General features: G+C 38.8%; 1 protein-coding gene across 2 annotated transcripts in view; it reads left to right on the forward strand.

Annotated features, from left to right (window-relative positions):
- Positions 1–26,903, forward strand: part of LOC117419857 (lysine-specific demethylase 7B-like) — a 123,461-nt gene that overhangs the window by 25,746 nt on the left and 70,812 nt on the right. For both annotated transcript variants that reach the window (XM_058986485.1, XM_058986486.1), the window contains exons 2-4: positions 9,687–9,772; positions 10,615–10,732; positions 11,461–11,621. In XM_058986485.1, the coding sequence (XP_058842468.1) occupies positions 9,687–9,772; positions 10,615–10,732; positions 11,461–11,621 (365 nt within the window). The remainder of the gene's footprint in view (positions 1–9,686; positions 9,773–10,614; positions 10,733–11,460; positions 11,622–26,903) is intronic.

Raw genomic sequence — 26,903 nt, forward strand, 5'->3', positions numbered from 1 at the left:
AATTTCTCTCCAGGATTTCACAGTATATTAGGGTTTTTTGAGGGATGGTTTTTCGATTTATACTGAATAGCTCTAAAAATGAAACAAAGAAATAATTTCCCGAAATCCCAAAAACGATTTGTTAGTTTCTGGATTGATTTCATTTTTCATTTGCGCCATTTTAAAATAAATATATAAATACATTATATATACAGTGCCTTGCAAAAGTATTCAGACCCCTGACCAGTTCTCTCATATTACTGAATTACAAATGGTACATTGAAATTTCGTTCTGTTTGATATTTTATTTTAAAACACTGAAACTCAAAATCAATTATTGTAAGGTGACATTGGTTTTATGTTGGGATATATTTAAGAAAAATAAAAAAACTGAAATATCTTGCTTGCATAAGTATTCAACCCCTGTGCTGTGGAAGCTCCCAGTTTACACCGATGAAAGAAATTGCCCTAACGAGGACACAATTACCTTACCATTGGCCTCCACCTGTGAACCATTAAAGTTGCTGTCACATTTTCTGGATTAAAACCCCACTGTTGAAGGATCATTGGTCAGACTGTGAATCTGAAGGAAAATGAAGACCAAAGAGCATTCTACAGAAGTTAGAGATAAAGTAATACAAATGCATAGATTAGGGAAAGGGTACAAAATAATATCCAAGTGTTTGGATATCCCAGTGAGCACAGTTGAATCAATAATCAGGAAGTGGAAGCTGCATCACACCACCCAGGCACTGCCAAGAAAAGGCTGTCCCTCAAAACTCAGCGCTCAAACAAGGAGACTTGTGAGAGAAGCCACAGAGAGGCCAACAATCCCTTTGAAGGAGCTACAGAGTTCAGTGGCAGGGAGTGGAGTAATGGTGCACCAGTCAACCATATCAAGAGCTCTGCATAACACTGGCCTGTATGGGAGGGTGGCAAGAAAGAAGCCGTTACTCAAAAAGTACCATCTGAAAGCATGTCTGGAGTTTGCCAAAAAGCATGAGAGTGACCCAGCTGCGATGTGGGAAAAGGTTTTGTGGTCAGATGAGACCAAGATAGAGCTTTTTGGCCAAAACTCAAAGCGCTATGTGTGGCCCATGCCTCAAGACACACCATCCCTACAGTGAAGTATGGTGGTGGCAGCATCATGCTGTGGGGATGCGTCTCATCAGCAGGGACTGGGCATCTTGTTAAAATTGAAGGAAGAGTGGATGGAGCAAAATACAGGGAAATACTGCAAGAGAACCTGCTTCAGTCTGCTAAAAAACGGAAGCTTGGGAGGAAATTCACCTTTCAGCAGGACAATGATCCCAAGCACAAGGCCAAAGCAACATTGGAGTGGCTCAAGAACAAAAATGTGAATGTCCTACAGTGGCCCAGTCAAAGTCCTGATCTCAATCCCATTGAGAATCTGTGGCACTATTTGAAAATTGTGGTCCACAAGCGTTGTCCAACCAACCTGAACAACCTGGAGCAAATCTGCCAAGAAGAATGGGCCAAAATCACTCTGATACTGTGTGCAAAGCTGGTACATACTTACCCCAAAAGACTTAAAGCTGTTATTGCAGCGAAAGGTGGCTTTACCAAATATTAATGTGTGGGGGTTGAATACTTATGCAAGCAAGATATTTCAGTTTTTTATTTTTCTTAAAAATATTTCCCAACATAAAACCAATGTCACCTTACAATAATTGATTTTGAGTTTCAGTGTTTGAAAATAAAATATCAAACAGAACGAAATTTCAATGTACCATTTGTAATTCAGTAATATGAGAGAATTGGTCAGGGGTCTGAATACTTTTGCAAGGCACTGTGTTTGTGTGTGTGTGTATATATATATATATCTGTGTATATACAGTGCCTTGCGAAAGTATTCGGCCCCCTTGAACTTTGCGACCTTTTGCCACATTTCAGGCTTCAAACATAAAGATATGAAACTGTAATTTTTTGTGAAGAATCAACAACAAGTGGGACACAATCATGAAGTGGAACGAAATTTATTGGATATTTCAAACTTTTTTAACAAATAAAAAACTGAAAAATTGGGCGTGCAAAATTATTCAGCCCCTTTACTTTCAGTGCAGCAAACTCTCTCCAGAAGTTCAGTGAGGATCTCTGAATGATCCAATGTTGACCTAAATGACTAATGATGATAAATAGAATCCACCTGTGTGTAATCAAGTCTCCGTATAAATGCACCTGCACTGTGATAGTCTCAGAGGTCCGTTTAAAGCGCAGAGAGCATCATGAAGAACAAGGAACACACCAGGCAGGTCCGAGATACTGTTGTGGAGAAGTTTAAAGCCGGATTTGGATACAAAAAGATTTCCCAAGCTTTAAACATCCCAAGGAGCACTGTGCAAGCGATAATATTGAAATGGAAGGAGTATCAGACCACTGCAAATCTACCAAGACCTGGCCGTCCCTCTAAACTTTCAGCTCAAGCTACAAGGAGAAGACTGATCAGAGATGCAGCCAAGAGGCCCATGATCACTCTGGATGAACTGCAGAGATCTACAGCTGAGGTGGGAGACTCTGTCCATAGGACAACAATCAGTCGTATACTGCACAAATCTGGCCTTTATGGAAGAGTGGCAAGAAGAAAGCCATTTCTTAAAGATATCCATAAAAAGTGTCGTTTACAGTTTGCCACAAGCCACCTGGGAGACACACCAAACATGTGGAAGAAGGTGCTCTGGTCAGATGAAACCAAAATCGAACTTTTTGGCAACAATGCAAAACGTTATGTTTGGCGTAAAAGCAACACAGCTCATCACCCTGAACACACCATCCCCACTGTCAAACATGGTGGTGGCAGCATCATGGTTTGGGCCTGCTTTTCTTCAGCAGGGACAGGGAAGATGGTTAAAATTGATGGGAAGATGGATGGAGCCAAATACAGGACCATTCTGGAAGAAAACCTGATGGAGTCTGCAAAAGACCTGAGACTGGGACGGAGATTTGTCTTCCAACAAGACAATGATCCAAAACATAAAGCAAAATCTACAATGGAATGGTTCACAAATAAACATATCCAGGTGTTAGAATGGCCAAGTCAAAGTCCAGACCTGAATCCAATCGAGAATCTGTGGAAAGAACTGAAAACTGCTGTTCACAAATGCTCTCCATCCAACCTCACTGAGCTCGAGTTGTTTTGCAAGGAGGAATGGGCAAAAATTTCAGTCTCTCGATGTGCAAAACTGATAGAGGCATACCCCAAGCGACTTACAGCTGTAATCGCAGCAAAAGGTGGCGCTACAAAGTATTAACTTAAGGGGGCTGAATAATTTTGCACGCCCAATTTTTCAGTTTTTTATTTGTTAAAAAAGTTTGAAATATCCAATAAATTTCGTTCCACTTCATGATTGTGTCCCACTTGTTGTTGATTCTTCACAAAAAATTACAGTTTCATATCTTTATGTTTGAAGCCTGAAATGTGGCAAAAGGTCGCAAAGTTCAAGGGGGCCGAATACTTTCGCAAGGCACTGTATATATATATATATATATATATATATATATATATATATATATATATATATATATATATATATGTATATATGTGTGTGTGTGTATATATATATATATATATATATATATATAATATATATATATATGTGTGTATATATATAATTAGGGATGGGTCAATGTAGTCGAATACACGATTACACAAATAAACTATTCGAATAGCATATTACTCGAGTACTCGTAAAAGTCTTATTAGCTACTAGTAGAAGCAAACACGTTTTTTAAATTTTTTTTTTTTTTTAAATGCTGCAGCTTGATAAGTGTAAAAAGAGTGTTTAAAACCTGCGAGTTCATGCCAATGAGATTGACATATTGAACGCAAGGACACTAATCATGCTTTTAACAGCGAAGTTCTACAGTAAACGCATTCTGTTTGAAATTGTTGCCTTGTGTTCAGTTCATGTTAACAAATCCCCTGCTTGAGTTCCCCTGTAATGAGCTCACCGCCGCTGTTGCTAGGCAGTCGTGAAACAGCTTCCGGGAGCACGGCTAACTTTTACATTTGTAAACAAATGGTTATAGTAAGTGCAGAAAAGGAAGCCAAACTGGTAACGTTGAAATTAGAAATCTAATTTAGCTTAATGATGAATATAAAGACATACTAAGTGCTGAGCAGAAGAATGCAGTGACTAATAAGAAAACAGCGTGGAAGTGTTTTTTAACTCTGGACTGCACTGCAATGTAAAACATCTACTGTTGACTTTCTGTGAATGGATGGAATAACGTCAACATTTGCACTGACCATTAATAGTACAGCCTGGTATGTTCCTTGTTTTGAATTATTTACAGGTTATTGAATAAACCAAGTAACTTGAACAAAGAAGTCTCGTCTTGGACATTGTTTGTAGACTTCGTGAACCCTATGAAGGGTGAAGCTCCTCCGGAGGGTAAACGTAAACGTTAGCGGCTTACACTTTTTATGCAGTCTGTCTGCTGTAGTACACTTACGTATTTGCCTTTTATTCGTTATTTCGGGTATTCGAATACACGAATAGGAAACTATTTGAAATTCCCATCCCCAGTAATTTCCCTTGTTGAAAATCCCATCCACTCCCAGTGCAGTAACAAACCATTCACATTCGCTATAGGCATCGACACTCCTAAATCAAACCCTTTCCACTGCCTAGCACTAACCTAGCTGCAGTTTTTCTTAGTATCCCTGTTTTCTTTATCACACTTTATAGTCAGCCCTCGTGTGTCCAACCCCTCTCATTCTCCTGATGGTTTTACAAAAAGTCAACTAGGTTACGACGCTGAACCAGAAAAATGAAATATCTGACATCATTATAACAGAAATAATCACCAAGAGCTCATATTGTATAAAAATTTAACATGCATACAGTTTATACTGTAATTTAAGTTATAGTACGGGGGGGGGGGGGGGGGTGACATTCATAGTTCTGTGCTGTATTTAAATGGTATTACATGCAGTGAGAAACATCAACATAAAACCTTCAGCTTGCACAATTGGAACCTACTGTACAGTAATGGAAAAAAACATAAAAGCCTATTATACTTACAGCAGAAAGCATGCGTGCCCTTATGACACCAGCAGTACTGTTGGGTAGCACTTGCTTTTACTTTGATACAGTATCGGAAATGATATAAATAACTTGCTAATGTCGAAGTAAATGTTCTCAGTAAAGCTACAACTTTCACTTTCCTTTTAACTTGTTGATTGCATCTTTCCACTGACTATAGTGCTAGTGTAACAGAAAAACATAGGCAGAGTAGGGTTGGGACAATATTGAAAATCTCTGAAACGATTATTAGAAGACACAGCATTGGGATTATTGTGGTATTTGCTCATTGGGAAACCGCAGTTAATGCACATCTTCTTTTTTTTGTTTTTAAATCAAACTTTGGCAACTAAAACATTCTTCCACTGAATTATGATCACCAACTTCTTTCAAACTCATTTTTTCCACCCTAGTCCCAGAGGACCCATGTCATCTTGTTTCCCTAGAACTTTTTATTTTATTTTTGTTGTAGCTGAAAATAGTTTCAGAGGTTAGCACATTATTACGTGTATGAAAATGCCAGTTTGGTAACGGAAAGCTGAGCTCATTTGGAATGAAAACTAGAAGAGGAATGACAGTTCATTCAAATGTAAGGATCAACTCTGAATATGTATTAATGCTAAATAACAGACATTCAGAAAATAACATTTTAAATGTTTAGCTACATCATCAGTCTTCATTATCATCAGGAAACAGCAAATATAGTAGGCCTAATTGTTAAATTAATTTTTACATAAGAGCTGGAAAACTGAAAACAGGGAATTGAAAACCCAGAACACAATACTGTTTTATACATTATTTTTCTCTTGTTTCTCATTTTAACAGAGTAGGCCTACTTCTTTAATTCCGTGTACTTTTAAGATAAATTCATAGCCAAAAACTCCATACGATTCAGAGTCGCAGTCCACTGCCACTAAACAACCTCTCAGATGGCACACTTTTCGCTTGTACTCAGAGGTATTTCTGAACCTCTCAGATGGCACACTTGTCGCTTGTACTCTGGTATTTCTGAACCTCTCAGATGGCACACTTGTTGCTTGTACTCCGGTATTTCTGAACCTCTCAGATGGCACACTTGTCGCTTGTACTCCGGTATTTCTGAACCTCTCAGATGGCACACTTGTCGCTTGTACTCCGGTATTTCTGAACCTCTCAGATGGCACACATGTCACTTGTCACTTGTACTCCGGTATTTCTGAACCTCTCAGATGGCACACTTGTCGCTTGTACTCCGGTATTTCGGAACCTCTCAGATGGCACACATGTCACTTGTCACTTGTACTCCGGTATTTCTGAACCTCTCAGATGGCACACTTGTCGCTTGTACTCCGGTATTTCTGAACCTCTCAGATGGCACACTTGTCGCTTGTACTCCGGTATTTCTGAACCTCTCAGATGGCACACTTGTCGCTTGTACTCCGGTATTTCTGAACCTCTCAGATGGCACACTTGTCGCTTGTACTCCGGTATTTCTGAACCTCTCAGATGGCACACTTGTCGCTTGTACTCTGGTATTTCTGAACCTCTCAGATGGCACACTTGTCGCTTGTACTCTGGTATTTCTGAACCTCTCAGATGGCACACATGTCACTTGTCACTTGTACTCCGGTATTTCTGAACCTCTCAGATGGCACACATGTCGCTTGTAGGTATTTCCTGGCGAGGTGTGGAAAAGATTCTGCGTTTCCTTTCCACCAGTCTAATGGTTCTGTCTTCATGTCAGCGACTGGCATGCTCACACAGGCTGTAACTTCTTTATGGACGGCCTCTGGCACATTGTCATCTTGCAGGCCGATGTGAGGCTGAGGTGAATTCCTCCTTGAAATCTAAAGACAAGTTTAAAAATGATGTAATAAATCAGTAGGCGGTTACTACATTTTCATATTTAAAAATGTATTTTACCTTCTAAACCTGTACTTTTTTACTGCAGTTTTTTTCTCAGTAAAGACAAATCTTAATAGAGTAATCTAGGTGCCTTTTAATGATCTAATAAGAGCAAAAGATAGACTACACAATAATTTTCTCTAGTGCCTTTCTTAAATATCCCAAGTAACTGTCCCGTTAACCATATCAAAACACATCAACATCCAATAAAAGCCAGCGTATGCATTCATAAAGATCATTGCTTTTCATTAAGCACAGTTAACTGTTGCAGTAAATCATTCAGACCACTTGGTTTTACTTCTTTTTACATGGATCCAATCCTTCTTCCTCTGAAACCTTGCTGCCTTTTCTGATTATACTGTGCAATTCTATGCATTTCTCGACCGAGTGAGCAGCAGCAGTCCTGTGGTTCTTCACATGCATAGTCTTGAACCTTGGATCCAAAACAGTGCATGAATCAAGATGATGATGTTTCTGATTGCCTCTTTCAGGTCTCTTGCAAGTGCTCTGTCTGTAGGTTGGGCAGTAAGAATATCATCCAGTGTGTGGGTCAGAATTCGACGAGTAGCAGAAGCAGTGACATATTTTTCTCCGCTGAGAGCTTCACTGAACTGTAGCAAGGGTACCGGTACATTTGTCAAGTCCTCAAACAGGGTAATGTCTGTCACAAGGCATCAGATGCCAAGACTTGCGATCAGATGAAAAAACAGATGAGAAGGCTTGTTGCTGCTCAAGCAGACGCTGGATCATTTCAACCATGGAGCCCCATCACGTACATCCTTTTAATATAAATATATATTTTATAAAAAATACTTCACTCTGAAATGTAAGAATTGTAAGGATAGATACATTGTAAATTGATAATATTTATTTTTACAGTACGAAAGCATCAAGTATAATTGTCTTTGACACTACTATACTACTACTGTTTTGATGGATAAAGGGGTCAACTAAATAATAATAATCCATAGCTGACATATTTTACATTTAAAGCAAAAACAAATGATGTGTAAATACATCCATAACAGGTTGTTTTTACATTTAAAAAATACATGCATCCTCCATATTGGCCTATTTAGCCTTTTTTCTGCTGTCATTGAGTAGAATCGAATTACAAGCCTTCAACTATCATTAATAACAAGGAAATCGAAAGACGTAAAATATTTACATTTATTGCATCTGCCTTCACTAGTATTAAAATATTTTAAAAAGTGATTTATACTTGTGTATAAAGAGTGTGTTCAGGAAGTTGCGTGACCTTCTGTTGCATTTTTAAGTCTCTCTGATGTTTCCTGCGTTGTGTGACAGCATTCCCGTTTTCCTGGCAGTCCTTATTGCCCGTTCCACGCTATCCGGCTTTAGTCCTTTATTGATAGCCAAGTCAAGGTTGTGGCCAAGGCTGGTTCATGTTAGCCATGCTGTCTGTTGTGATTAACACAAGATTGTTTACCAAGAGACTCCACTCGCTGAAAATGTTTTTAAAAACCGTTTTCTGCCGTGTGGTCAGCGTCAAACGGTATGCAAGGGAGAAGCACTGAAGAGCCCACTCTTTTTGTCAGTGTAGTGGACTGTGATTCCCTTATATGGATCCATATACAGATCCATTGTGGCACTCATGAACCCCAGCTGCCCTTCACCAGTTAAATTTGACAATTTAACTTCCATGGCCTCTCAATTCAGAATACATAGTCAGGATCACGCTTTTAGAAAAATGCTTTCTAGTAGGCAAGCGGTATTTTAGGATTCAGAGTTGAATCCTTTACGAACAACAGTGTAAACAGACATTATCATCTTTGGCTAAGTATCCCACAGCTCTGTCCAATGTCTTCGCTTTTAAGCTGTTATTTACGTAGTGCTTTTAATTTTCAACAAACTCGGGAAGCGTTGGCTGCTTTTAATTCAACCGTGCTCATGTGTAAACCTTTGCTTGTCCTTTTCAGACAACTACGTCTGCCTGTTCTTTTGGATGGTGAAGTCGCAAGTATGAAAACATATTTGTTGTATTTTGTTTGCATTTAATCTTGGCAAAGCATATTTTGCAGTTCGGGTTGTATTCATCTTCTCTGAGAAGACCAAAGTGTTCTCATACTGAACTTGTAGCATTTCTTTCTTTTAAGTTATTGAAGAGAGCCTGAAGGCACTAAACTGTTGCTTTCACTCAGTGCAACAAAAGCTGCTGCCCAATCAGTGACATTCCCTTAAACATTTATTTATTTTACAAGTCTAACTAAAACGGCTTATTAATGATTTGTTTATTACAAAGAAATGCTGAAAGTAACGTAATATTGTTATTTCACAATAAACTGTGATATTTCTTTACAACACGATTTTATTATTGAGACTTGTGTTCAATACGATATTACTGAGTTATTGCAACTCCTCCCAACCCTAAGTCAGAACGTGTGTGGATGTTATATGTAGTAGTTTATAATAGAATTAATGTTACAGCGCTGACTGACAGCTGCAGGTAACTGAGTGATGGATTAATGAGAGACGGATATGTTTGTGCTTACTGTAATAGAGGGGCCTGCCGATGGTTTTGGTCTTTTTATACTATAGAATTGTGTTACGTTATTGGCTTTCTAGCATATTATTTTGCCTGCTCTTTGTCACAGTATGGGGTGGAAAGGTATGTGCTGAGGGAATTGTTATTTTATTGTTTTCCTGTTGCTGGTAGAGTATTATTTAACCCAGAGAACAATTGGCACAAAGTGAAGCAAGAAATAAATGGAAACGTGTTATGTTAATCTTCATCATGTCTTTTTGTTTTGCCACCAGCTGTGTGCAAGTAGAAGAGCATCATGCTGTTGATATTGACCAGTACCACTGTCCCAGCTGTGACGTTTTACACGGACCCTCCCTGAGTAAGTCATTTGTCTTTTTTTTTATTATTTTGTACATTCTTTTATTTTTTTATGTTAGATTTTGAAATGTCACATTTTTCAATTTGTCACTTTTTTGTTAAGTATATGGAAAACTACAAAGTGGTATGCAATTTTAATATATTAATGTAACATTATTTAACAGGTTTCATCCGACTTTATGAAGCACAATGTGTTATTTCTGTAGGGTGATGCTAAGCTTTTGGCTCTAGGTTAGTCCTCATTATCGGTCTACTAACTTGTTCCACTTGTTTGATCAGTTAAACCAGTTACCGGGATCATCTGTTTGGTGCGCTGCAATCAGGATTATGTTAGGACAGATTTGCAGGATTTTCTTTAATAATAGTTTATAACTAGAGATATCTAATGTGTACATTATTGTAGTTTTCAATATTATATAATATTCTTTCTCAAGACAATATTTTAGGAAAATACCAATTGGCTTTTGTCACTTAGTCCACATTTTAGTCCACTTGATGTGACTGAATCACTGGTGCACTACATTTCACCCCTTAAGTCTAATACAACTCCACAGAATTGATTTAATTCTTTAGATCCTAGAACATCACTGTTCTCCCTGGAACAGTCGCTGATGGCCAGTCCTGCTGTCTGAATAGAAATATTACAGTGTTGCTGTAGCATGGCATACATGAACACATACAGGCACTTTCCACACATTGTTTCAGCTAGTAACTATGGCATGCCACAAAAGAAAAACAAATATGATTTAGGATATCCTCTTTTGGAAGATGATGACGACAATATTGATTATTTAAAAAGGGGAAATATGAAAATATGCTGTCATTTTTTTTTTCTTAATCCAGTGAAGAAACGGAATAACTGGCATCGACATGACTATACTGAGGCTGAGGACGGCAGCAAACCAGTACAGGCTGGGACTTCTGTGTTTGTGCGGGAACTCCAGGCTCGATCGTTTCCAAGGTATGAATAGAAATGTACTTCTGCTATACAAGTAGATTTAGCAAAAGGTTGTGCAGTAGCATGAACATCTGTTTTGAACTACAGTAATCCGTCGCATATCCGACTGCGGTCGGACCAGAGACAGGGCCGATATATAAAAAGTCACATAAATGAATCCTGTTTTAAATCCCATGATACACAGCTGTAACAATTATTATATTCACACAATTACTGTTTTGAGATTCAGCTTTTTAGGGAGCTCCCCTAAAACCCTTGTTGAGAAAGATACTCGGTATTAATGCTTGTGACAGAGTAGCGGTCTGCCATGTGGATGTGTGCATTCGGTACGAAGTGACAGGCAGGAGATCGAGACGGAGGTTGAAGTTGATACGCCCCGCAGGTGAACAGGATTTATTTACATATCAACACACTGAACAGCTCACATACCGTTACCAGCAATGGCAGCGCATGGAGCACATGCAACACAGCGTATGAAAACTTTAGTAGGGTCTACAATATTTGAACTAACCTTCTCTGTTCAATATTAAACTAACGTTGTTGAAGAGGATGAACATGGCGGATATATGACGGACGGGTACGTGACGGATTACTGTAATAGCAAAGTAAGCTTAAGAATGATATGTGAAGAAGTTTCCACCCTTACTGTTTTTTGTATTGGTGTAGCCTTGGTAACATTCATTCTTTTTTTGCGTTTGTGTTTAATTTTTCTGTTTTCTTTTGTATTCCAGTGCTGATGAAATCATTTTGAAGATGCAGGGGAGCCAGGTGACACAGAAATATCTGGAGAAGCAGGGTTTTGAGTCCCCTATCATGGTGCCCACGTTGGATGGCATAGGGCTTAAACTGCCTCCTCCCTCCTTCTCTGTTAAAGATGTGGAGCACTATGTGGGTAAGGCTCTTGCTGCTTGCCCCAATTCTCTCAAATGTTTTGACAGGTTTTATCAAGATTTTTACTAGTGTGCAATTCAAATGTGGTCAAGTTGATATTCTGCTTAACTCTTAGAAGCAATATGGTGTGGAAGTACTTGCAGTTTTGATTTAATTTCTTGTATAAACAGAAGAGCTAGTTTTGCACTTCACCTCCGTTTAAAAAAAAAAAAGTTATCGTGGGTTGACTGACAGAAATTCTTACCGCCCAGTTTCTTTGTATAATCACTGACATTCTGCTGTAGCCTATCAGGCTTTGTTGAGCTGACTCGCTTGTGTTTCAACTGCCAGTTTCAGACACACTGGGGGAGTGTGAAGTACTGTGACTTGTGAGGAAATTATTTATTTCAAACTGGCTACGCTACCTTTGTTTTTTAATGAATGCATTAGTTATGCATTCATTTTTGTCTGGGTGAAAAAACTTGCTTGCGTTTTGCAAAAAAACGTGCTCGGTTTAGATAAATGCATCGCATGAAAAGAAAATACAGCTGAATGAGGATTTTACGAGAACGGCGAGGGAGGAAGTACAAATGTTTGTTATAATAATATAGTACAATATTTAAGCCTAATATTCTGTTTTTGGCTCGTTGTCCCATTTTTCACAAACGCCTGTTACCATACAGGGATGTCAGTAAAATTTGATTTTATAAACATGAGCACAGCATTAACATTGTTAATGTGGTTAAGGTACGTAAGGCTTCTGTTTACTTTGCAAGTAGCGTACAATTACATTGTAGATAAATGCTGTTTCATTGTGCTTTAAACAAGTCATAAATGGTTGGTTTGTGATTTTATATTAAATTTCAGTAAGATCATTAATGTAGCATTATGGATTTTAACGGTAAAATATTTTTTTTATGTAAGGACTGGGATTCGCCGACCGCATAAGTGTAATCCTGTTTAACTGTATAGCTAAATATTTATGAAAAAAACGTCAATACAAGTAAGCGTGTTGAAGTGGGAATACTACTAGTACTAATAATAACGTAATATCAGAACTACCAATATATGTTCACTGATATTAACTTTTTATGAAGCGCTCACTACAAACGAATGGGTCCAGTCTTTTTCGTTTTTGTTTTTTTTCTCTTTTAATTGCTGAAATCCATTTTACCCTCCTGTCTGGATCAGCAGGAGCCCTGTAGAAGGAAACTTTATATTTCTGTCCAGAACAAAATAATCGGGCATTACTGTAATGTTACCGCGCTAGGCATTTTGGTCATCCACAGTAATGCTGACTGTGAAAGAGTGTTCAGCTTGGTGACCAAAAACAAAACCCAACAGAGAGCCAGCCTGAGCACAGACATGCTAAGTTCACTGGTAACGCACAAGTCATGATATCAGCGAAGCAGCAAGTGTGTCACACACAAACCTTTAGTGACAACTTGCTCAGGAAAGTCAGCCACCTATGAAGCTAAACATTCAAGATCTGAAAGTGCAGTTTGACCTGTTGGATTCCTTTCTGTTCCAAACAACTCACTTTGTGGATAGCTATTACATTTGGTGATTAACTCAGTGACTATTTACAAGTTTTTTTGTCCTTTTTTGAAAGTGCTTTGTTTCTCTGTTTTAGAAGCTTATACATTTCAATTTGTTATGTTTTGACAGTAAATAAAATACAAACATACTACAAAAATTGCTATTCTGTACTTGAAATATATTTTTTAATTCAGTTAAATTAATACTAAAAAAAAATCATACTCAAAACTCATCAGAGTGTAGCATTTAGCTGTTTTATACCCTAAAACAATTCTGGGGGGAAGCCCCCCGGACCTCCCAAGATGTGCGCGTGAAAGAGTGCTTCTCAAAAAAAAAAAAAAAATGTCAAGGTTGGCAGGTCTGAGATTATCATCACTTATCAATTCTGTTACACCTGATCATCATGAGCTCTTCAAAATTACTTGGGTTGCACCGCTGAGGCTTGAAAACTTTGCCTGCCATACTAGAGTCTTTCTACAGGTGCAGATGAAGCAGGTATGGCTAGATGCTTGCAGGCTAATTTGGCTAAATGGGGGAACTCAGTCTGAGGTGCCTTATGAAGTTGGAAGTAGCATTTGTTGAACCAGAGCCAGATGTTCCGCATGTTTACATATAGCACAATGGTTTCCCACTTCACTACCTTCACTTGGCTCAAAGTGATCAAAAACTGAAGCAAAATAGTCATTATTCCGTTCCTCATCCAGTCCAGTGTCAATCACACGATCAGGGCTCTCTGTTCCAGTCCAGGTCCAAAATCCAAGCAGTCTTTCAAAAACTCTCCAACACAGCCATCTACTCTCCAAATCCTAACACTCCCAGTCGCCCTCCTTGTCTTTCCAAAAAAAGTACCCCGCAAAGACTTAGTGTAAGGCTTGGTCTTAAATAGAGCTGTAGGGCAGGTTAGCTCGTTCCAATTAATTGAACAGGAGTTAACATTCACATCATAACTGTCATACTAATAGACTCACTTGTAAAGATGACAACGAGCAAGTTATCACAAGTGGCTACTAGTGATCTGCCTATCTCAGGCTCCTCTTCCTTGTGGAAACGTAAGCTGTAATCCGCTCATCAGTCATGACACCTGTTGTTGTAATTGTGTGAATTACATACAGGTGTGTTGACTATTGAGCCAGGCTACCCTGGGAATACTATACCTCAGGTTTTTTAAAGCAATTCAGTGCAATAGATTTGTGCAAAAATGGGTGCTGTTCAGTGGAATGAAATGGAATTGATAATTCCATTCATTAAAAAATGCCAATTCAATGTACTGAATTGTACTGCAACCTGGTACGTACATTCTTTAGCAAAAGTTCTTGATAGTATCAAAGCAGTTTATCCAAATGTTAGTTCTGGTGATATTGTTTTGGTTGTCAGGCTCTCTCTGTAACAAAACAATGCATCCATTTTGCTTCATTTGTTTCACCACAGTGTTTTCCCGTCATGGGTGCAGCCCCATCCGTACATACTCCAACACAATTTTTCCATTCCAATCCCTTTTCAACAACGAAACTGTTAAGGCAACAGAAACACGTGTCCGCTATTGTTCTTGTAGGCAGCTCATCAGAGAAAAGTATGTCTTCATGCAGGTCACCATTCCAGCAATAACTAACAAAGACGAGCAGTAAAGCTGCATTGGAAACGTCTGTAGATTCATCCAGCTGTATCGCTAAAAATTGGCTTTTCTTTATCCATTCCAAAACTTTCAGTCATGGGGTTTGCATGCAAGTTTTTTTTTTTTTTTTTAACTCGAGACATTTACACGAGAAATGTCTCTTGTAAAATGCTTTTTTGGGTTTCCATTCGCTCATTTTATTTTACTCGAGTAAACCGGGCTTTTCACCCGACGTCATGCAAATGAATAGGAAGGGTGTGGGTTGATATGTAAAATTAGCTGTGCGTGAAGTACTGTTTTTGAAGATTACTAGTGACATTTTGTGAATGTGGTTTCCATGCGCAGAGAACTGAATCTAAGCTGCTGTAATAAAGCAAGATACCCTGTGCCTGCTTGGTTAATAATGTGTTTTACTCCTCTTAACCAAATTTGTTTTTTAAATGTCAGGTGGGTTGGCTTGTCATTAGTATTGAATCCGGTTTCAACTAATTTAACTCGGAGGTATAAAATGAATCTGACCAACACAAGTATTGCAGATATACCATGGATGAAAACCAGCGGAGAATAAATATATATCTCCCTTTCATTCAGGCAATACAGCATATAGGGGATCAGGTGATGCTGCGTATACTACCCTGGCTTAGAAACCCTACCCGTCCGGACGGCTGACAGTTGCTGAGGAAGCATTCAACATCACGCTTGGGCAAATACAGGTAGTGGGCACTTGAAAGGGAGGTGGCAGATACTGCTGAAACAGACTGAAGTGCATTAATTCATTCCCAAAATTGCCACTGCCTGCTACCTGCACAAACTTGTCAACAACAAAATTAAGTGTTCAGGAATCAGTGGCTACATGTGAGACAGACGGGGAAGGTTACAGTCTCACGAGAAAAAAAAACGGCACTGCATTTCACAACAAGCGCAACCCATGTTAGAGTATGGGTGTTTATGCAAATTACAACCCGCGACTTTGTATTATAAGCGGACTTGGCAACTGTAAAGGTTACATCAGCCGCCAGTTCCAATTGGACAGCAGCGATCTGAGGAGGCTCGTGCTGTCTGATGCTCTCCTTTCTTTTAAGTTGTGTTGGATTTACTGCTGTGTTAAATATTAATGATGCAAAACAAATAACACAATCAATACGTTGTCTTTGGACATAGCTGGGATCAAAAAAAGGACGGGAATTAATTCAGTTAAGCAGCTCACTTGCTCTTCGTGTTTAACTTTAGCGTAGTTTTTACAACAAGGGTATTCTCAAACAGCTGCTTTAATACTATAACAAATTCATAATGCAGTTCGTGGTAAGTGGTTTTATACAGAACTGTAACCCACAAGATATATACAACATGACAGACCAGACACAGCAAAAAACAATAATAAAAAAAGGTCGCCCACATTCGCATTAAGGTGAACTACTCCACTGCTAACCATAAAATCACCCATCAGCCACTACTTTCTGCCGTCTTGGAATCCACAGTAACAACTGACCTGCTCCCTTGCAATATTTATAGTTAAGGATAAACACACTCATTAACATTTACACGTGAAATGCGGGTTTCCATGCGAGACTGGGCGTGGTTTTCCCATGTGTTTCGTCATTTACACGAGTAAATGAGATTTACCCGATCCTTCTCTTTGGCCGTTTTTTTCGGCCACAAACCTGATTTACCCGAGTAATTCTCCCAAACGTGCTCGCGCATCGCCATTTCACGTGTAAATTGACCCGCATGGAAACCCCATGAATGTCATCACTAATATCCACTTTTCTTCTAGCAACAGTGTCGTTTGAAAGGGGAACGCTCTGAATTTTTTTTTTGCTGCTGCGTCACCAAGTATTTCACGACGATGTCCACTTGGCAAAATAAGCTCTTCTCCAATTCTGTAGGCTTTTTTACAGCGGGCGATATGGGCTGCAACACGGTAAGACGCTGTCAGAGATTTTTTTAGAATGTGTTGCGGGCCAGCTTACAGACTTTTTAGCTGATCTCGCTTCGTTTCAAAATATTCTCTTGGCTTTCCAACGCATCCAGAGTGTTTAGTTTGTAAATGCATTTCCAGCTTTGAAGGCTTTAGTGCTAAATTGGACAACACCTCACCCCATCACTACTCTCATCGACTTTCATGCTACTCCAGAACTCTCTCTACCATCACTAATCTTTCTCTTCAAAAAACATTCCATCTTCTGATATATTTTTCTAGCCTTTTATCTTGTTGTGCGTGGCATTGTCACAGATGGCGTGTGGGTGGTGACATCAGGTTCAGGAACCGGAAAGAAAACGCAGGCAGTAGTGCAGGGCAAAAAGACGCAGTGCGCCGTTTAATTAAATACAAAAACAAAATAAAAAGATTAAACACAAAAACACTGCTCACAGAGCAAAATAAATATTTAAACAAAACAAAATCACAAACACAAAAATCGAACAGCCAATACAGGTCAGGCTGGGCAAATGCCTTCACTGGTCCTGGACGTTTTGCTTTTTTTAATTCTCTCGTTCTCGTTCCACCTCTGAACATCCAACTCCCTCTGAGCCGAGAGTGGGTCTTTTATATTCGTGGCTGGAGCCTTAATTACATATTAATAAATGACCTTATTAAGGCTCCAGCCACATTCCCACGAGAGTTATAGGGAAGGAGTTATAACCCCATACCCACCTACTACACATTACAAAACCGGCTCTCTCGCCGGTCTCAAATAGCAAATAAAAAAATACGGACGGTGCTCGACCGCCCGCACATAAACACAATAATGATTAGGACGGACGGCTTCGTCCGCCCGCCTACAAATATAATTATAATAATAATAATAATAATAATAATAATAATAATAATACCAAACATACATATATACAAATAATAATACAGGGGCGGGCTGTACTCAGTCACAGGCATGTAGTCTGTTTTTTTATTTTTTATTCTCATACTAGCACGCGCCATTTGACTAACGTTGCTACGTCACTGAGTGGTGTTTTACACATCTACATTCCGGAATGCAGTACTATTCTCTGTACTTTTTGTGTTTTATTGTAATTCTTTTCAGCATAAAAAAAAAGCCAAAAAAATAAAAATAAAAATCAGAATGTATGTGAGTGTGCTACGACTGTCTGTTTCGCTGTCCCGGTCTGCCTGTGGCCCGTTACCTTGTCTCTCCCGGACACGGAGAAAAGCTGACTTAGAGTACCTGTGATGAACTTAGGCTTACCACCTATCTGGGTTTGACCCGGACAGTCGGAATTGGCATCTGAATCCGGGTGGCAGGAATTAACAAGCCCGGATACCCTAATGTCGGTTTTAAGTGAAACGCATAAGAAACACCAACCTTCCTTTCCTTTCCAATTACTGGTATCTTAAAATGAAGGACCACATAAAAACAATAAATAGTATACTGTAACTACATTACAAGGCTTTCTTTGTTGCCCGAGTTGCTACAGTAACATTAGGCGTTATAACGAGTTATTGTAATTGATATACTGTTTTAGCAGACAGATTTCATTAAGTAAACATGCATGAATTGAATTGAATGTTTTTTAAATTAAAACTAGAAATAGAAAACAGTGTGACATTTCTTTGTGAAAGTGCTAGTGAAAAACGCCAATTGCCACCTATCTGGGTTTGACCCGGACAGTCGGAATTGGCATCTGAATCCAATTCAAAAACCGTCAATCTAAGGTAGCAAATGCGCTAAATTTAATACCAGCCAGAAGTTCCCGTTAGTTGCTTGAAGGTTTTCCACTATCTTAATAGAAATGTACTGTTTAGTACTGATCTGTACATTCTACTGTGCCTGAATAATTAATAATGCTTTACATTACATCGATCTGCGTGTGATTTAAATACATTAATAGATTTGTCGCCTATAGCTACACACGAAGCCATTTGCACGCAGATATACTGCATCTTGTAAAGCACTTTGTGATGGTGGTCCACTATGAAAGGCGCTATATAAAATAAATTGATTGATTGATATACAAATGTCATGGATGAAGAGAATAATTCCAGCACAATACTATGTTACCTGTATGATCTGTTATTGTTCAATTACAGTAGTCTAACCTCTCAGACAGTGAGAGTGATGATTCAGACAAGGATAGCCGCCACTTCGTTTTAGCAACAGTCCGAGGATGAACCCGCCCGCAGTTCTCTGTGATTGGTTGCAAATATGAACGTTGACTCTTCAGTAATTCTTCAGATTTGCCCGGTGTAGCGTGCAAGGTATATTTGTTTTTGGACGAGTTTAATTTGTAATCTTTTTAATAACTTATTTGAATTAAAAATCATGTAGGACCCACCAGTATTGAAATAATCAGACTGGACAATGCTTCTAGTGAATAATAAAGGAACAGTTTTATTGGAAATAAAACTAAATAAAGGAAAAATTAAAGGTGCAAGAACAGAACTAATGTAATACAGAAAGGAAGAATTAACTAAACTAAACAGTACAGAAAAGAAGATTTAAACGACAACACTCCGCTGGTTGATTAGCGATCCAGCGCAGTCTATGGGAGATTCCCTTAAACTGCTTTCCTGACAGCTATTTAAGATGAAGGTTAGTCTTAATGGGCATCGTTAGTAACACAAATATTTACTTTCGTTAATATTTGATAATCAAAGCATCGTTAAATCAGTCTCATACATGTTTTGGTTCAGAAGGCAATTCTTACTCTTGCGAGATAAAGACGGTCTTTGCGTCCAGACAGCAAATTGGCCAGCGTCAAATCAACTCTGTAGGAGTCAAATCGAACACTTTTCCAGTGTACATATGGCTCCACACTACACAGTGTAAAAATTAAAAATATTCATAGTGTAAGACATTTAACACTGTGGGAGTTAAATTTCTGTCTCTTGCAATGTATAACTAGCACCCCTTTATTGTAAAATGAACTACCTAAGTGTTCAGAAATAACACTGGGAGAGTGATATAAACACCGCTGTAGTGACAATTTAACTCGTATGAGTACACAGTTGTACTCTCGGTATATAAACTGTGTACACTTAACAAGTGTAAACTAATGTCTTCATAATTTGTCAAACATTGTTTCATTGCCAGTGAATGATCGGGGAGACAGACACCAAGGATCACAGATAAATAGGCTTGCTACTATTCGATTTAAATTTTTCAATTCAAGCAGTGAATGTGTGAAATCGACCGTTATGTACTGTATTAAGGCCTGAGAAATAAGAGGAAAACCACATAATATAACTAATATTGTATTACTTTGATGCTTTACAGAGGTTTTACTATATACAAAATACAGTGATGTGATACTAGCAAGTTGCATTTGCACTTTAAAATAGGGCCTAAGTTATGCTGCCTTTTAAAGGCAAACTAAGATAGAAGTAAGTCATGTTACAGAGGTTTTTCTACAGTCTGAGCCAGATGTTTTTTCAGTCTGAACACCTACAGCTATGGCCAACAATGTTGCATCACCCTAGAATTTAAGATTGAGACTGTATAATTTAAACTGTATGAACATAGTTTAGATCTTTTATTTACATCATGTAATCAAAGAAACTACAAAATTATATCGCAACAGTGTACTGGAAGACGTAGTATACTTTCATGCTAATTTCGAAATGGCATTTTTTTATTAACAAAGCGGTATTTAATTCAGTATGTTAATTAACATTATTCAGCAGGTTTCATTTTACTTTATGAAGCACAATTAGATAGCGTTCTATAAGGTGATGCAAAACTTTTGGCCATAGCTGTAATATAACTAGTGCTTCTGTTTTTTGGTTTTATGTTCATTTCATTTTTTGGTGCTTATTTTTAGCTATCTTTGAGTTATGTAATTAATTTTTTGGGGGGATTTCACTTTATGTACTGTATGAAATTATTGTTTTTGGTTACTTAACAAAATTCTTGGGTGTTTTTTCTGTCACAATATGTATATATAGTAACCGGACAGTACTTAAGTTGTACCTTTTTTCCTTTGCTGTCTTCCACTACAAAATTATTATTATTATTATTATTATTATTATTATTATTATTATTATTATTATTATTATTATTATTATTATTAATTTCTTAGCAGACGCCCTTACCCAGGGCGACTTACAGTCATAAAGAAAAAATACATTTCAAGAATCACAGTACAAGTATTAATACAATTAAGAGCAAGATAAAATACATGACTTCAGTTCTAGTAAGTACAAGTATATGACAAAATATGAATCAATATCGGAGCAGATAAGTGTCAGTGATAGTTACATCAAGATACGATTAAATGCAAAATACTACAGAGTGATTAACACTTGTGGCAGATTACAGTGCAGTACTCTGTAAAGTACAGGATTAAATGCAGTAAAATAGGGAGCAGATAAGTGCAAGTTAAGCACATTAACCCTTTGTCGTCCTATGTCGGACCTGGTCCGACATTGCAATTTTCCCTTTCCGGTCCAAAAAACAGGTCTCTAGTCATTTTTTCTCCGGAAAAAGCTAAGAAAACCATTCAATGGCCGAGTGAGACCGATAACCGAGAGAAGCCGAAAAAAAAAAAAAAATGGGCGTATCTCATGAATACAGATAGCCCCGGCACCACATAGATAACACGGACATAAACAAACAAGATAGCTGCTTCTGCATCCAGCGCTCAAAGAATATCACAGACATTTGCAGAGCTTTTTTTAGATGTTATAGTAATAAAATAATGACTTGGATCGCATTATTGAGGAGTTTGGTGATAAAACCAGTGATCAGGAGATGATTTATCAGTATGCACTATTATTAAGATGTATGTAAAAAATATAGTGAACAAGGGGTGGGGCGGGGCTGGAGATGCAGTACTGAGTGTCCTGTTGATATGCAGTGCCTTTTAAACCTGTTTTACTGTGAAAGAAAACACTTTCAAACAGCGTGTCTAAAATAAACTGCGCGTGTGAAAATAAATTGGACCTGACGCACCTGAGACGCGCTGAATAAATGGATCGCTAAGGGTTAAGGAAGAGTGATAGTGTCCAGAGGGAATAGGGGAGTTCTATAGGTGCTGTCTGAAGAGGTGAGTCTTGAGAAGGCGCCGGAAGGTGGTCAGGGACTGGGCAGTTCTGACATCTGTAGGAAAGTCATTCCACCACTGTGGGGCGAGGATGGAGAAGGAGCGGGCTCTGGAGGCAGGGGAGCGTAGAGGAGGTACAGCCAGTCTTCTAGTGCAGAGGAGCGGAGAGGTCGAGTGGTTGTGTAGGGAGAGATCAGGGTCTGGAGGTAGCTGGGTGCAGTCTGGTCAAGGCATCTGTAGGCAAGAGTCTTGAACTGGATGCGAGCGGTGAGCGGAGCAGTGGAGTTGTATGGGAGAAGTGAGGCAGAGAGAACACCAGGCGAGCAGCGGAGTTCTGGGTGAGCTGGAGTGGACGGGTGGCGGATGCAGGGAGGCCAGCTAGGTGGGAGAGTACCAGGGCCTGGACAAGGAGCTGGGTGGCGTAGTTGGTGAGGAAGGGTCAGAGTCTTCGTATGTTGCTCAGGAAGAATCGCTGGGAATATGAGAGGCAGGGGTCCAGGGTGACTCCGAGGTTCTTAGCTGAGGAGGAGGGAGAGAGTGTGGTAGATTCCAGAGAAATGGAGATAGAGAGATCAGAGGAGGAGGAGTGAAAGAAAAGGAGGTCAGATTTAGAGAGGTTGAGTTTGAGGTGATGCGAGTGCATCCAGGAGGAGATAGCAGACAGACAGGTAGAGGGGATGGTGGAGTCAGAGGTGGGGAAGGAGAGGAAAATCTGAGCATCATCAGCATAGAAATGGTTTGAGAAACCATAGGATGCGATGAGGGGGCCCAGGGAGTGGATGTAGAGAGAGAACAGGAGAGGACCCAAGACTGACCCTTGGGGGACTCCTGTTAAGAGAGCGAGGTGTGGAGTTTGCTCCACGCCAGGTTACCTGGTAAGTGCGGTTGTAGAGGTAGGAGGAGAACCAGACCAGAGCAGTGCCAGAGATTCCCAGGTCAGCGAGATAGTAGAATAGAGTGATCGACAGTATCAAAGGCAGCAGAGAGAGAGAGAGGCAGCTCGGGCAGAGTTTAGTGAGTTAGTGACAGACAGGAGGGTGCTTTCAGTGGAGTGAGCAGAGCGGAAGCCAGATTGGAGAGGGTCGAATATGGTCACGGGCATATTCTTCTGATATTTATAATGCACATTTTTATTGCCTGCGTGCACTACCTACACTTTTCTCTATTAAATGTCATTTTCCATGTGTCTGCCCAGTTCTGAATGCTGTCTAGATCATTTTGAATGACCTTTGCTGCTGCAACAGTGTTTGCCGCCACTCCTATTTTCGTGTCATCTGCAAATTTAACAAGTTTGCTTACTATACCAGAATCTAAATCATTAATGTAGATTAGGAATAGCAGAGGACCTAATACTGATCCCTGTGGTACACCACTGGTTACATTGCTCCATTTTGAGGTTTCTCCTCTAATCAGTACTTTCTGTTTCTACATGTTATCCACTCCCTAATCCATGTGCATGCATTTCCTTGAATCCCTATTGCGTTCAGTTTGAGAATTAATCTTTTATGCGGGACTTTGTCAAAAGCTTTCTGGAAATCCTAAGTAAACCATGTCGTATGCTTTGCAATTATCTGTTGTCGATGTTGCATCCTCAAAAAAATCAAGTAGATTAGTTGGACACGATCTCCCTTTCCTAAAACCATGCTGACAGTCTCCCAGGATACTGTTACCACATAGGTAATTTTCCATTTTGGATCTTATTATAATTTCCATAAGTCTGCATAAAATAGAAGTCAGGCTTATTGGTCTGTAGTTACCTGGTTCGGTTTTGTCTCTCTTTTTGTGGATTGGTATTACGTTTGCAATTCTCCAGTTTGTCGGTACAACCCGTGTCAAGAGACTGTTGCATGATCTTGGTTAGCGGTTTGTAAATAACTTCTTTCATTTCTTTGAGTACTATTGAGAGGATCTTATCCGGCCCAGGGGATTTGTTTATTTTAAGAGCTCCTAGTCCCTTTAACACTTCTGCCTCTGTTATGCTAAAGTTATTTAAAACTGGATAAGAACAGGTTGACATGTGGGGCATGTTGTCTGTGTCCTCCTTTGTAAAAACTTGTGAAAAGTAATCATTAATACATTTTTTTTTTCTTTGTCTATGATTTTGCCATTTGTATCCCTTAGACATTTAACCCTTTGCAGTCCATTTATTAAGTGCGCGTCAGGCGCGTCAGGTCCAATTTATTTTCACACGCGCAGTTAATTTTAGACGCGCTGTTTAAAAGTATTTTTTTTCAGTCAAACAGGTTTAAAAGGCCCTGCATATCAACAAAGCACTCACTAGGCATCTCCAGCCCCGCCCCACCCTTTCGTTCGCTATCGCTTTCACAGATGTTAATAAATAAATAATAATAATAATAATAGTGGTACATACCAATCGATAATCTCCTGATCACTCGTTTTATCACCAAACTCCTCAATAATGCAATCCAAGTCATTATTTTATTACTATAACATCTCAAAAAAGCTCTGCAAATGTCCGTGATAGCCTCTGTGCGCTGGTGTGGTATCACATAGCTTGTGTCCTTATACCCGCCCCTATTGTAATGCCAGGGGCATGTATGCTTATTCATGAGATACGCCTTTTTAAAAAAAAAAAAAATTTCGGCTAGTCTCGGCTCCTGTCGCTCCCACTCGGCAATTGAATGGTTTTCTTGGCTTTTTCCGCTGAAAAAACGACTAGAAACCAGTTTTTTGCGTTTTTAAAAAGATGTCGGACAGGGTCCGACAATGGACCTGATAGGAATAATTGGACCGCAAAGGGTTAACCTCCTTTAGAAAGTTCTCTTGCTGTTATAATATTGGAAAAAACTTTTTGGAATAGGTTTTAGCCCCCTTAGCAATGTTCATTTCTATCTGTCTCTTGGCCTTTCTAACTTCCTTTTTGACTTTGACACAGTTATATAGTCTATACATTTTATCAAAGTGAGTTCAGTAATACGGTACAAAAGTAAGAAAGTTAATTAGTGTCAAAACAATCGGTACATTAAGTTTAGCAACTACTACAAAAACAAACTACCTTTCCCAGTGCAGCTGGGCAGTGTCCCTCCTTCCTGACTTGTATCTATCATTGATTCGTTCTGAATACTTTAAACCCGCCCCAACTACTGAGTGACAGCACATTCCTACATTTTTACTGGAGCCTGTGCTTGCGAGATTTAAAACAAGATTACAATTAGGATTGGGTGCTTGTTCTCAGGATTTAAAGCTATATTGCAGTTAAAATATGGAGCATTTCAAACAGAATTGCAAATTGTGGCGAAACGTAAAAAAATGCGACATAAAAAAACCAGAAGAATATGCCCGTGACCAGAATAAGGATTTTGTTGTGGAAGACAGCAAAGGAAAGTAGGTACAACTGAAGTGTGCAAGTACTGTCGAGTTACTATACATATTTTGACAGAAAGAACTGCCCAAGCATTTTGGAAAGTAAATAGCTAAAAATAAGCACAGAAAAACAGAAGCCCTAATTAAGTAAAATCAAGCATTCATCAACATTTATATTGGTCTTTCTATAATAATAGCAACGCTCTCAAATAAATAAGCAAATAGCATGAATATAACATGTAAATAGGATAACTGTTTGAATATATATGAGTCAGGACAATTATCAAAATACAAACTCAGTATAAGTGTCAATTTCTTCTTAATAATAAGCCAATCTTCTTCAGGTAACTTCAATCAAAAGAGTGTATTCAGGAACAAAGCAAAACAATACTGTAAGCAGACTTCGAGGTCTCAGCAGATGGAGTCTTGAACAACAAAGTGGTATTCGAGCCCCAAAACAATTGTTACAGACATTGATATACTGGGCAGGATTCTGATGCGTCATTTCAAGCAGAAGTAAAAAGTTACATGTCTGGTTTTACCAGACAGACTTGTGGTTTTACAGCAGAATTGAGGAAACGGCTGTTGAAGCGATCGCATCCTGTGACAAACAGAGATGTTATACCAGTTCATCTTGGTCTGGTTGAATCAGCGGAGGTGCGGAATGTCTGCGTGCAGAGTTGCATAGTTCGCAGGTTTGGGCCACGTTAAGCAGTAGATTTGAAAAGCCTTACATTAAACACAGGAAAATCACAGAATGTTTAGAGACAGAGTTTCAGTGATTTCTCACTTCTTTAACATTTATAGGGGCACATAAAATTATTACAATTTATATGAAACCTCTGTATTTTAACTGTAATAAAGCCAACTCGGAGAGTGTCTTTTTAAAAAAGCTTGCATGGTTTAATGATACAACTCGTAAGATGAAATATGAGGGTTGTAAATAGAACGGAGATGGCAGGAATCTAAACTGCACGTTCATTACATCGCACCTGGTTAAATATAGGAAGGCTCTGGCGTTGGCTAGATCATCATATTATAATTTAATTGAAACAAAATAATCCTAGATTTCTTTTTGCTACCCTAGATAAATTTAATTAATCCTTCTCCTAATAGTCCTACCCTTGACATTGGCTCCTCTCACAGCTGCAATGACTTCTTACATTTCTTTAAAAATAAAATACTAGACATCAGAAATGAGATTCCACAGACACATTCTATTAAAGAGGACTACAGCACAATTTTACCAACTACACCTATTAAGGCTACTATGGGGCTTTTTCTTTGATTGCCTTTCAGGAACTGACAGAGCTAGTTCAACATATGATAGCTACTACGTGCTCTCTTGATCCTATTCCTACAAAACTATTAAAATATGTTCTTGGTGTTATTAATACCTAAATTTTAAAAATTATAAATGGTTCACTTTCCTCCGGTATAGTTCCCTCAGCACTTAAGATAGCTGTGGTAAAGCCTATGCTTAAACACAGTTTGGACCCTAAAGTCCTCAATAACCTATAGGCCAATCTCCAACCTACCATTCTTAACCCTTAGCGGTCCCTTTATTCAGTGCCTGTCAGGCACGTCAGGTCCTATTTATTTTCACACGCGCTGTTTATAAGTAATTTTATTCAAAGTAAAACAGGTTTAAAAGGCACTGCATATCAACAGGACACTCAGTACTGCATCTCCAGCCTTGCCCCACCCCTTGTTCGCTGTATTTATCACATACCTCTTCATAGTCATGCATACCAATAAATCATCGCCTGATCACTCGTTTTATCACCAAACTCCTCAATAATGCGACCCAAGTCATTATTTTATTACTATAACATC

Source organism: Acipenser ruthenus, chromosome 14 (assembly GCF_902713425.1).
Source record: "Acipenser ruthenus chromosome 14, fAciRut3.2 maternal haplotype, whole genome shotgun sequence".
NCBI lineage: Eukaryota > Metazoa > Chordata > Actinopteri > Acipenseriformes > Acipenseridae > Acipenser > Acipenser ruthenus.